Source organism: Peromyscus eremicus, chromosome 23 (assembly GCF_949786415.1).
Source record: "Peromyscus eremicus chromosome 23, PerEre_H2_v1, whole genome shotgun sequence".
Classification (NCBI taxonomy): domain Eukaryota; kingdom Metazoa; phylum Chordata; class Mammalia; order Rodentia; family Cricetidae; genus Peromyscus; species Peromyscus eremicus.
In genome coordinates, this window is record NC_081438.1 from 41,619,866 (window position 1) to 41,632,532 (window position 12,667).

The following is a 12,667-nucleotide window of genomic DNA, read 5'->3' on the forward strand; positions in this document are numbered from 1 at the left end:
AACATGTCTTGCAGGAAATTATCTCTTCTGTTCTGTTCTCATTCATGTTATATTTCAAGAAAACCAGAGGCAGATTGCTTTTCATTTTCTGATTTCTTTTATACAATATTAATGAATGTTCTTATTTCCTGAGAGGCCTAGATCAATATACTTGTGTTTTCTTTTAATTTGGTCTACATGATGATTTCGTGAACATGTGTGTACAGTGTACCACATTTTACTGGCAGCTAAATATACAACATCAAGGATACCATATGTCTAGTTTTTCTATTATGTAGTGGAGTAGGCTATTCCATCCACATCCAAGGTGCCATCCCCCTGTATAGCCCTGAGACCCATGACTGGGATATCCTTGTGCAGCCCAAAATTCCTGGAACTTACTGAGATACATCCAAGCCTGTGAGTTCAGGGTTTGCAGCAGTGTGAAACCTCATCTAACTAAAGAAGAGTCTCAGAGTGAAGCTGAAATTTCGTTTTATTCATAAAATACATTCATTTTACTCAATGGGGGCTTTCAAAACAGCAGTCCTTAGATACAATGTATAGCCTTAGCAAACTATTAAAACAATGACAAGAATAAAAGAAATAACAAAAGTTAACAAAACCTTAAACCAAAATGAAGAAAACCAAAATCCAAAGCATAAATATCCCAACATATAACCAAAAGAAATTAAGCAAATTTCAGGATCATTTGGAATTTTATTATGGAAGAGCAAATGAGGTGAGGAACTGGCTTATTCTCTGCAGTGAGTTATCTTCAGCAACACTAGCACGTGACATGGCGTCAGCTTCAGCACTGCACTAGAGAGAATCTTATGCCATGACTGGATAGCAGTGTGATGTTAACACCATCTTCCTTGTCAGATTTACATCACAATGGAGTGAGCTTGTCAAAGCCCTTGATAGAAAGCTGACAGAAGAACTCTTGCTCACCCACATTTCCTCTTCCATGTTGTTTTGCCCCTCACTGGGGCCATGTGCTGATGGATGTCAGGGTTCTTAGTAATTTGTGTTGTGTTCTCTGAGTCTCAGACTATTTCTGATACAATCTTTTCTCTGGGAATAGTGAGCCACAGATGTGGATCAGATTGTGGCTGGATCACCTGATGGTAGGTTGATATTTGCCTCACTAGTGAGTTCACAGCTGAAAAGAGGTGGCAATTTCTGAGGAGGCCGTGAGCCCGGAGTGTAGAATGTCATGCCTTCAAGGTGTCTCTGGCTTCTTCCAGCCTTCTCAGTTTTCTGAAGAGGTGCTGTCAGGGAAAATCAGTAAAGAAAACAGGATTTAGAAACAGTTTTGCTGTGCCACTGTCAAGAAAAATCAGGGCCTATTCATCCCTAGTAAAAAAAAAAGTTAAGGAAGAAAACACACCCCATGAACACCCTGGCTACTGGGGATGGGGCTCAATGGTGGCTTACTTGCCTGGATCATAGTGTTTCTGCCCCAGCAGCTCCATCTGCAGGAGGCTCTCTTCCTGGGCTGTGGTCTGCTCCAGTTCCTGCTGGAGGTTTTCAAACCTAGGGGAGGAAGGCAGCTGGGACACAAGCCTGGTGGGGACCTGGTTTGAGCGCCTACCAGCTCTACTCAGCTAGACAATCGAGCATTACCTTTCAGCTGAGTTCATTTCCTGCTTCCCCAAGCAAAAGCAGTTAGAGAGCACCTAGGCAGGATTTTTTCTCTCAGCTTTTAAAAACTGCTACAAGTTGAACTGGTGAATACATACTGTGCTGAATTAGAAAAAAACAACATCAGCCGGGCAGTGGTGGCACATGCCTTTAATCCCAGCACTCGGGAGGCAGAGCCAGGCGGATCTCTGTGAGTTCGAGGCCAGCCTGGGCTACAGAGTGAGTTCCAGGACAGGCTCCAAAGCTACACAGAGAAACCCTGTCTCGGAGAGAAAAAAAAAAAAAAAAGAAAAAAAAGAAAAAAAACAACATCATATTTCTCCAACAGTCCAAAGACATCATTTTGGAGAAATATCAGTATGGCAAGGTCTTAGGCACAGGTCAGGAAAGATATCCGTGGCCCTGATTAGATACCAGGTGAATGTGAACCTCCTGGAAAACTCCATGCCTGCCCTCTAGTGGAGCCTACACAGTAATGCAGAGAAGGCTCTGGTTATTTCTACAGCTCAGAACCCTGCATGGGATTAACTTGTCATCTCCTGCTCTGTTTATGACCAGAGTAAATCTTCTTATGAGAAACTGATAAACACTGCAGAAAGCCTGCAGTCAGCAGGAGTGTGCTGTATGCAAATCTGCAAAGGGTGGACAAATATCTCTAAACGTGATGTTCCTGATGGAAAAGATGCAGGAGGACACACTTTCCTTCTCGATCAATGATCCTCCTTTCTAGGTTTCTGGCTGCCATGGCAATATTTGTGGGGAGATCTAATCTAAGAGATGAGATACTAGAGCATACTAGAGGTCTCGGAAAGGAAGAAGGGGACACAGTCCCCAAAAGACCAAGGAGAAGCATATTGCTTCCTGGTCATAAGTTCCTGTTGACTGAGCCAGCAACGACACTGAGGGGTTCTTTCCCTGCCTGTGGCTGGGAGCTTTGCCAACTGACAAGACCCAAAGAGGATGGAGATCCAGGTACAGCGGACCCACCTAGATCCACCTGCTTCTGGAAGCCTGGGCTCCTACCTCATCTGGGACACAGTGAAGTGATGCTGCAGCTTTACTGCCAAGTCCCTTTGCCGGGTGAGCAGCTCCTTCTGCTTCATCAGGGACTGAAGATTTTCCTGAAGTCTTTGATGTTCCTAGTCATTAGAAGATTGTGTTTTTAGGGGAGGTTGTCCTCACCATGTACATAAACATGCATGCACACGCACACACACACACACACGCACGCACGCACGCACGCACGCACGCACACACACGCACGCATGCACACACGCGCGCGCGCACACACACACATACACACTCACTCTCTCTGTCTCTCTCTCTGTCTCTCTGTCTCTGTCTCTGTCTCTCTCTCTCTCTCCAGCACACACATGTACATGGATGCACACATACAAGCACACTACATTCCATCCATGCTTAGTTTCCCAGGTAACACTAATGTAAGAAGAGATCACCTGGGATACTATGGAGAAGAAAGTTACCTTTCCTTGACGTACACCCTCTCTACCAATATTCCAGCCCAGAGGCAGGAAACACAGGATGCTCTGAGCACAGGGATGTGGACAAGATTGTGTACTTTCACTCAGTTTTGATAATTTTTCAGTTTATTTTTAGTTTATATGTGCAGGTGTTCAGCCTGCCTGTGTGTCTGTATAACATGTGCATGCCTGGTGACCCTGGGAGAAGAACTCAGTGGGCAGATAAGTCAATGTAGTGCTTGCCTTGAAAACCTGTACACAGACAGGTGAACACCAGGGTTCCTTGATCCGTAATCTAAGCTCTCCTAGCAAGTTCCCCAGTCTGTGCATGGAAGGCTTAGTTCCCCAACACAGGACCACTGGATGGCAGTGGACCAGCCCCTTGCTCTCAATCAGTGCTTCCCAGTGCCTCCAAGGAGGGCAGCTTCCTCCTAAAGAAGCTCTCTATACCACAGGTTGCCTCAATTTAGGCCCAAAGGAATGAGCCCAGAAAACTAGAAAATCTCTACAATCAGGAGTCTGTAGTAACCTTTCCTCCAAGAAAGATGATTGTGTCAGGGATTTCTTTGAGTAACAGAAGGTTGACTAACTCATGGCCAAATGATTGCATAAATTATTCCATACTTAACAATATCCCATGGACCACATTGTATGTTTTCACTCATCAGTGATGGGTATCTGAAGAATTTCTAGTTGGGGTGTTCTGATGAGTCCTGCTGTGTCCCTGTTGTCCCCTATTCTCTGGGGACACCGCTTTCCATTGTGGAATCAATGCTCCACCTGAAGACTGCAGTTCCACTTTCTGAATAATTGTACATAGCTTCTCACAGGGCTGCACCATCTTACACCACTATCAATGTCTGAGAGTTCTCATTTCTCCCAACTCTCCATCAGGCTGATTTTAACTCAGTATGAAGAAGTTTGGAATAAAAGCAGTCTCTGAGTGCTGCAGACACAACATGGAGCGGGTACTTGAGAGTATGACGAGCCTAAGCGGTGCTCTGAGACAACCTCTTCTCACACCTCAGCACAGCTGTCAGACTTCTGCTGGGCTGGGATGCGGCCACAAGCACCTCTGCAGTTCAGAATTTCTCTGAGAATAAAGTCCAGGCCAAGCTCCTAGGACCAGGTTAGCTGAACCAAGTTTAGGCAGAGGTGAAAGGAAAATGGCAGCAGGCGATGAGGAGAAAAACAAAACAGGATGCAGGGAAGTCATCAGTGGTCAGCCACCATTCACCCAGAGCAGAGAAGGACACACACCCTCAGGCACCTTTGCTGCCTCTCAGTAGCCTCTTTCTCACCTTCGTGGACCCCATTACTTTGTTTTTCTCCAGAGAATTTCTTTGCAGAAAAATAATTCTGCCTCTACAAATACCTGAAAAACTTTTAGCTTGCATCAGTTATGTGGCCTTTCATATTTAGTTAGCTATGTGGACATGCAGAAGGATGGGCAGCTCCATCTGTTCTTTGACTGAGGCAAAGTGGTACTAACCAGATTAGACACAATAATTTCTCATTGAGATCCATCTCTGTCATTCTTAAAGATGTTCCATTGTTCCATGAGAGAGTGAACATACACATAGAGGCTCAAACACATGTTCCCATACCCACAAAGATACACATAAGACAACATACAGACACACACACACACACACACACACACACACACACACACACACCTTTCTTGAATCAAGAAAGGCAAGGGAGAAGACTAGAATGTTGCAGCACCTTTTCTACTCCAGGGGGAGGTAGTGGGTCCTCCCTGCTGTCTACAGGCCTCTTAGACTCAGTCAAGCTCTTCTGCCCTGGCCTGAACTTATTTCCCTTCCCAGGGAAGTTGTTATCACCAGACTCACTGATTGTACAGATAAGTAACAACCTTTGCACAGCTGAGTTGGACCACACAAGACCAAGTGCCGGTGGAAGAGGACGGGACAGGAAGCCTCCCGATAGATTGAAGTTGACCCATCATAGTCTCCTCACTAAACTTAGCCAGACGCCTCCACAGAAGACATTGACAGCACCAGAGAATGGAAGTCACCCATTGTCATTACAGTGCACATTACATGAAAACAGCCCCAGGACAGTCAGTAGAAGGCTTGTAAGGTCATCCACAGCACTTTTCTAAAATGCAGCCCTCTATACAACTATGAGTTGGAATCTGTTCTAAGACACAGACATGTACATGGTAGTGTGAACATCAAAATGTCAGGTTCCATGTTGTGAAGCCAGTAAGACAAACCAGACCTTTCCTGAGAAGTTACCTCTATGCTGTGAAAGAAAAGAAGTCTACTTTTTATTTCTAAAGTAGCTCCATTGTTTGATTTTTGTTATTTATTACAAGACGCATTAATTCCAACGTAATAAAAATGTTTAAAAATTAAGAGAAACTAACAAGTCAGTTCTCTTTCTGACAAAATTAACCTTTTACAAAGAGATGAGACAGAAAAAGACAGGACGCTCTACTGTGAGGAGTCAGGAGATCCAAAGATCTGTGGCTATCCAGCTTAGCCAGAACAGAAATTTTCAGGTTCAGTGAGAGACCCAGGCTGAAGGGAATAAGGGAGAAAGCAACAGAGGACACTCGATGTCATCATCAGGCCTTCCAAAACATCCACAGATGAATGCACCCTCAGACAGGCATACTCACACACAGACACACACCCCTCAAATCATCAGTGATCAGAACGCAGTGAGGAGGACATCACAGTGGATGAGGATGACATTACAGTTGGATTAAGACTCCTCACACTACCTGTTATAAGTGAGTCCCACAGTTCTGCATCATTTTGGACTAAAAAAGCCTGGGGAAGCATGCTGTGTTTCTGCAGGCTATGTTGATGCAGTTGGCTCAAATCTGCCACCCTGACCCCCGCCTGTCATAAGCCCTTGCCACATCCCTGGTCATCCAGTGAGCTTCTGAATATAAGATACAGGGTGGGAGAACTGGTCAATGCCACTCACAGCAAACAGTATTGACAAGCTGTTAATTTAGTTTCTGTCACTGTGAACCAAGAGCTTGGCCAGGTAAAGAGAACACCATGGCAGTCTGGGAACAAGAGGATAAAATGCCATATGACACCCAAAAAGATGTCCGTGAGCCCCAGTCATTTGGCTTTTTCAGGGGGCGATCCTCCTTCCATGCTGTGTCTGCCTCTGATCTCACATGATCCCTGCCAAGCAAATGAGACCCACTCTTGACCTGACTCACTCAGATCTCTGTAGCTCCATCATAGCATGGCTCCTCCCGTACTGACGTACAAGTGAGTGGTTGTGACTTACCCATCTCCCTCAGTGGACTGCGGCTTCCAGCAGAGCAGTAGGGTTTGCTTGCTCTAAGAGGCTAACTCCCCAGAAAGACTTGTGAGTGATCACAGAAATGAACTATTGGATGGGATGGGTCAGTTGGATAAGTGAGTAGATGGTTACATGGGTGTGAGTATATGTATGTGTATGGTCAGACTGGTGGGCAGTTTGGACCTGCTGCTTCAACATACCTGCAGCTGCCTTGTCCAGAGGTCATAGATCTTCTCATGGGCCTCTTCACAGAGCCTCTTTGCCTCCTCACAGGACTCTTGTAGTAAAATCTGCTCCCCCTGCAGCTTTTTCTTGTCCTCTAGCAACATTCTCACTTTTTCCTTGAGCTGAGTCTGTTCACTCAGGTGCTGACTGTAAAGGGTGCTGAAATATCACCAAAAATGATGAGCTCCACCTCCATCTGCACTCCTGCCTCCTAATACCATGATTCCTGCAAGGTCCCATGTCCCCATCCCCAACAGCCCTGGACTGGAGCCCACATTAGCCCTGCCAGCATCACTCAGGTGCAGGCCAAAGCCAGAGAATAGCCAAATTCCAGGAAGATTTACACTACTTCTGAAGACCCTGACAGCAAAAGGGATCCATGTACCTCTGAAGACTGGATCTGCTCCCTCCCATGCACACACACACCCTGGTGCTTAACTGTTCACAGTATTGGGAAAAAAAACATGGGCAGGTAGAGGGAAACCATGCTCTGAGGGAGACAGAAGACTCATCGGGAATACATTGCATCCATGTGTCCCACAGAAACCAGCTCTGTAAGCTCCTGCCAGAGCCACAGAAACCATGGTGCAAACCATGTTTTCTGTCTAGAAGTTCCAGAAGCTGACAGGAAGATGTTGGGAGGGGCTCTCAGACTCTTCACACTTAGGAGAACTCAGTCTAGGAGGCACAAGTCCAAGAGCTATAAGGCAGGCTTCTTGCTAAGAGGTAAACAGACTAGAACCACAGCCCTCACTTTGGTTCAGAGGTGGAGAAGGGAAGAAGATGCTGTGGGATGTCTTTCTGTATGCTGTGAATATGTATTGCTCCCATTGGTTAATAAATAAGATACTTTGGCCTATGGCAAGGCAGGATGGAGCCTGGCAGGAAAATCCAGGAGAGACAGAGAAGGCAGAGGTGGAGGAGATGCCAGCTGCCACCCAAGGAGCAACCTGCCAGCAGCCTGGCAGTGCAGCAGCCATGTGGGAAACACAGATTAATAGAAGTGGGTTAATTTAGGATGATAGAGCTAGCTAGCCTGAAACTTAAGCCATTGGCCATACAGTTTGTAAGTAATGTGAGCCTCTGCGTGTTTATTTGGGCCATTTGGCTGCAGGAGGCAGGTGGGACAGATTCCTCCTGACAGCTGGGTTGGGCAGGACTGGAGAAACCTCAGACAACAAGAAGCAGTCTTTACCAAGTTCTGGAGTCCACCCAAGTCAGGCACTCACCGGTAGGTTTTGGTCTTCTCACTCAGCTCTGTGCACTTGTACAAGGCCTCACTAATCTCTTTGGGTAATTTCTTCACATCTGACATATCCTTCTTTTGCTCTGTGTTCTGCATCTCATGTTCACAGTTAAGCCTGTGGTGGGGCATAGCCCCAGGAGCAAAGAACCCTGTGAATACAGGCCTCAGGGACCCCATGAATTAAGGTTGTATTTTGCACTACCCTAGCCTACTGGATGTCACACCCTGAATCTTATGTACTGGGAACTCCTGATGTGCATTAGACTTGCTACCCCGCCCCAGGGCCAGGAAAGGCTGGGTGTCAGCAGGGAGGGAGAGAGGGCTACAGGAGCTCCCTCAGTTGGCCTGGAGAGGTAGACAAGCTCTCTAAGAAGGTCCGGCATGGGCCTACCTGAAATCTGCAATGACATTTCCACTGTCGTGAGAACAGAAATGCTTTGTCCTTACAAGGATACCCAGAACTCATCATCAGTATTGCCATGGAGGAGGCACTCCATGAGGATGGCTTTATAAACTCCCAAGGGGATTCCATTGAGGCACCAGGGTGAGCACAAAGACTGAGAAGAGTGATGCTCAAAGTGGAGCTCCCCGGTCTCAGCACTTCTATCACCTGAAATCTTTGAAACAGGCAAATCCTCAGGCCTACTATCAATCTCTAACTCACAAGATCTGAAGGGACACACACACACACACACACACACACACACACACACACACGCGCACTGTAAGGGAGCCTCTCAGAGACAGTACAGAACACACTAAGACACCAAATCCTCAGCACAAAGAGATGTATCTCCCCAGCAGGGCAAGCATGCCGTTGGGAGCCCGCCTCTGGATCAGGTAAAGGCAGACAACATGCAGCAGGCTTTTTTCAGCAGTGGGATTTTAAATAGAAAGGTTAAATCTGTGCTAGGGTGAGTAGCTGAGATCTGATTGGACAGGTTGGCAAGTGTAGCCGAGTAATGAATTTTGATGGTTGGACTTTGGTATTATTTTCAAGAACGAGTCAGTGTCCACAAAAGGGAATGAACTTTGGGGACTAAATTTAGGAATATAATCTAATGGTTTATCAAGAGAGAGGGAACTGAAAAGGGCAAAACTTGCCACTGCCATGTTTGTGATGTTTGTCCCCTTAGAGGGCAATTCACACGCACACAAACCCACACACAATTAGGATGTCAGAGAAATGCAGGTAGGTGGCATTGTCTCACAGTACAAGGAACAAGACCAGAGAGGAGCACGGACGGACACCAGGCCTTCCAGTCACACACAGATGGACCAAGTAGGACCACCAGGCCCTTCAAGCTGCTCCCAGAGCAACAAGCAAAAATAAATATCTTGTCAAATACAGAGACTCAGGTTAAACTCAGAGCACCCAGCATCTCCGACAAGCCAACACCTGTCAAGGCCTCTTGAAATGCATGTTGTGATCTTCCACCCTACTGCCCCTCTCTGTGGATTGTGATTCAGGCCACAGGCTCTGGTTTTCAGAAGGAGGAATCAGAACAGCCTGTGTCCCATCTCACTCCTACAGGCTTCAGTTCTGCCTCTCAGATGCATTCAGGAAAATTTGTTTGTGCAGATCACCCTGCAGGTGCAGCTTCCAGTGACCCAAGGACTGCTGGAATTGACATAGTGGGGTCAAGACATTCACCAGAGAACAGGGCATGATGAATACCTGTTGTTCAACTCGTTGTTGTAATGGGCCAGGAATTCACTCAGTTCATTCCTGTCATTGGTCATCATCTGTAGCTGAAGTTTCAGTTTTTCCACCTGGTTCAGCTGCTGCTCCTGCTCAGTGAGGAAGAAGGGTGTGGATGATGCCTTCCTAGCAGTCCCTGTAGATACATAAACACAAGTGAATTTGTACAGATGAATGGCATAAGCCAAGAAGATCATGTGGAGTCCCAAGAGGAGGCCTGAGGAAGAGGAAATGCATGGAACCCAGTGAAGCCCTCAAAGATCAGAGCAGCTCTCCTTAAGCTGGACTCTTAAGCCATGTGTCTGTCTCCAGTCTCTAAGGGTAGATATATGCCTCAGCCCCTACTGTAGCCCCACTGGCCCTGGAAGACATAAGCAAGGCCAGCCATGTTGATTTGGAATTGTCAGCTCATACCTGATATGTGGTGGTATTGTGTTCCCCAAAATATTGTGCACCTTAATAAACTTATCTGAGTTCAGATAAAGGAACAGCCACTATATACAGAGGATAGAAAGTGTTGGCACTCACGCCTTTAATCCTAGCATTCCAGAGGCAGAAATCCCTTTGGATCTCTGTGAATTCAAGGCCACATTGGAAACAGCCAGGCATGGTGACTCACGCCTTTAATCCCAGGGAGTGATGGCAGAAAGCAGAAAGGTATATAAGGCATGAGGACCAGAAACTAGAAGCTTTTGGCTGGTTAAGCATTTGGCTGGTTAAGCGTTCAGGCTTTTGAGCAGCAGTTCTGCTGAGAGCCATTGGGATGAGGACACAGAAGCTTCCAGTCTGAGGAAACAGGATCAGCTGAGCAACTGTCGAGGTGAGGAAGCTGTGGCTTGTTCTGATTCTCTGATATTCCAGCATTCACCTCAATACCTGGCTCAAGTTTGATTTTATTAATAAGAATTGTTAAGATTCATGCTATACTGATGTGATGCAAGGAAGTTCAGGAGTCCCTAGTGCTTTTCACCTCATAGCCCTGATAACCTGTGTCCATGACTAAAAGGAACTGAATGTCTCAGACCTGGGTACGTGGATGGAAAATTTCCCTCCTTGGTATTTACATCAGATATCCATGAAACCCCCTGAGAATAAAGTACAACAACATCCCATTCTGACACTGCATTAGTGGTTCTGCGCCTCCTGTTGCATTCTTTGCCACTCAGAATGAACTGAAGCTGGTCACAGCACAGCAGCTGCAGCCTTGACCATCCCTGGCCCTCTGCCAACTAACTATCAGGAATCCTCCACCTTGGATCTGATCTTTAGGAACCCAGATAAGCAGCATAGGCCCATTGCTTCAGATGATTACAGCTACTGAACCCCATTACTAGAAGGTCCAGTTCTAGCCTCACCTCCTCCTTAGGAAACTAGGGCTCTCTCTGCCAATCAGTGTGATCAGTCTTGCCAACATGTTAGTTGGTGAACAATATAAGCACTTAATGAATGCCTCGAGGGCAGTTGGCATTGCCACAACACTGGTGATTTCACAGAAGATGCCACAGGCTCTCCAGGATACAGTAGAATTTCCAGAGAATGGACTGTTAGGGCCACTGCCAACGGTCATCACTTATCTGATAACAAGCTCTTCCCCAATTCACCAAAGTAGCCAAGCTACCCTTTCCAGGAGCCTTTCCTGAGACACAGGGGAAGACCTTCAGAACCTCCTCCTTCCAATCCTGAGATCTCTCTGATTCATTAGAATCTAGTTCATTCTAATTCAATAGTTCATCATGTGTGGAAAGCAAGACTCATTTTCCAAACACCACCCTGGAATGGCTCTTCTCATCCTGATGGTCACCAGCTAATAAGATGAGAAATTAAGGATGTGAAGAAATTATCTCAGGACAATGGGGAAGGAAGATCAGTTCCATGAGTTGAACAAACACATCAGAGAAGATCCACGGGGCAGTTACAATGTATGGGGATGGTGGAGGATTATGTGGGTCCTGTCAGAACAATTATAAGTCACACAGGTAATGATGAAACTTTTGCCAAAAGCTTCAGCAGAATACATTCCAGCCATTTTGTTAGCAAAGGTGTTATCAACTACTGATAGGTACGACTGAAAATACCTAAGGACTGGGCATCCCCAGGTGAGCCCTCAGTCACCAAGAACAAATACTTACAGGAAGAGTGATGTCCCAGTCCTGCACTTAAGGAAGAGGAAAGAGGACTGGCTAGTGAGAGGGCAGGAACTCTGAAACTTTAGGGATCACTGACATGCAGCAATACTTGGGGGCTCCTGCCCTGCTAGTGGTTGTTATTTAAAATGTGAGACTCTCTAGCTCTGGCCAGGGGACTTTACTCTCCCTGTTATTGGTGACACACACCAAAAGACATTCAGTGTGGGTGAAGTGCAGGGCTGGAACTGAAACCTCTTTAGTCCCTCTGTGCTTCCTTCCCACTCAGTGTGAAAGCAGAGGGCCCTTAACAGAGCAGCTGCAGTTTGCCCATCCCTGGCTCTCTGCCAAACTAACCACAGAAAATCCTCATCTCTGGGTCTGCTCTTGAAGAACTCAGAGGACCAGGATAGGCCCATTGCTTCTCAGAAACTCTCCCCTCCTGAGCCCCACTCCTGAAAGGATCAGCTGAAGCCTTCTTCCTTCAAGATGCTCACCATCCCTTTTCCAGGACTCACTGCGCTTTCCCCAGAACCATTTATTACTTGGTGTGTGACATGGAGACTGAAGGCCATCTTCCTTCTGCCTTCCTCTTATCTCCCTGTGCTCTCTCTCCATCCTGTCTCCCAAGAATCCTGTTCAGTCTAGTCAGCATGTCTGTAGGTGAAACACGAGACACTGCACAAATGCCCCAATGACAGTTGGCGTTACCACAACACTGGTGACATCACATGGAATGCCAGGGCTCTCCAGGATACAGTAGAATGTTCATGTGCTGATGTCACATGGTATATCTGTTACATCCCTGCTACTCTTTGCTTTGCATTTAATATCCATTTAAGAGTGAGCACATACCATATTTGTCTCTCGTGTCTGTGTTACCTCCCTGAGTATCTAGTTCCATCCATTTGCCTACAAATTTCATGGTGTCACTATTTTTTTTTTTACCACTGAGTAATATTCCATT

General features: G+C 46.3%; 2 protein-coding genes across 7 annotated transcripts in view; one reads left to right on the forward strand and one right to left on the reverse strand.

Moving 5' to 3' along the window:
* The window catches only part of LOC131897952 (vomeronasal type-2 receptor 116-like), a 93,360-nt gene that overhangs the window by 18,782 nt on the left and 61,911 nt on the right, over nucleotides 1–12,667 (forward strand). The window lies entirely within an intron of this gene.
* On the reverse strand, nucleotides 458–12,437 carry LOC131897812 (disks large homolog 5-like). Of its 6 annotated transcripts, none has more exons than XM_059248764.1 (7): nucleotides 12,219–12,434; nucleotides 9,554–9,713; nucleotides 7,859–7,990; nucleotides 6,605–6,788; nucleotides 2,650–2,765; nucleotides 1,424–1,518; nucleotides 458–1,253 (listed from the first exon to the last, which is right to left on the reverse strand). In XM_059248764.1, the coding sequence occupies exons 1-7, from the start codon at nucleotides 12,316–12,318 to the stop codon at nucleotides 1,084–1,086; spliced, it is 957 nt and encodes a 318-aa protein (XP_059104747.1). In that variant the 5' UTR covers nucleotides 12,319–12,434; the 3' UTR covers nucleotides 458–1,083. The 6 variants fall into 6 exon arrangements, with proteins under 6 accessions (XP_059104747.1, XP_059104748.1, XP_059104749.1 ...); XM_059248765.1 differs by having other exon boundaries at nucleotides 12,246–12,432; XM_059248766.1 differs by lacking the exon at nucleotides 12,219–12,434 and adding an exon at nucleotides 12,058–12,177.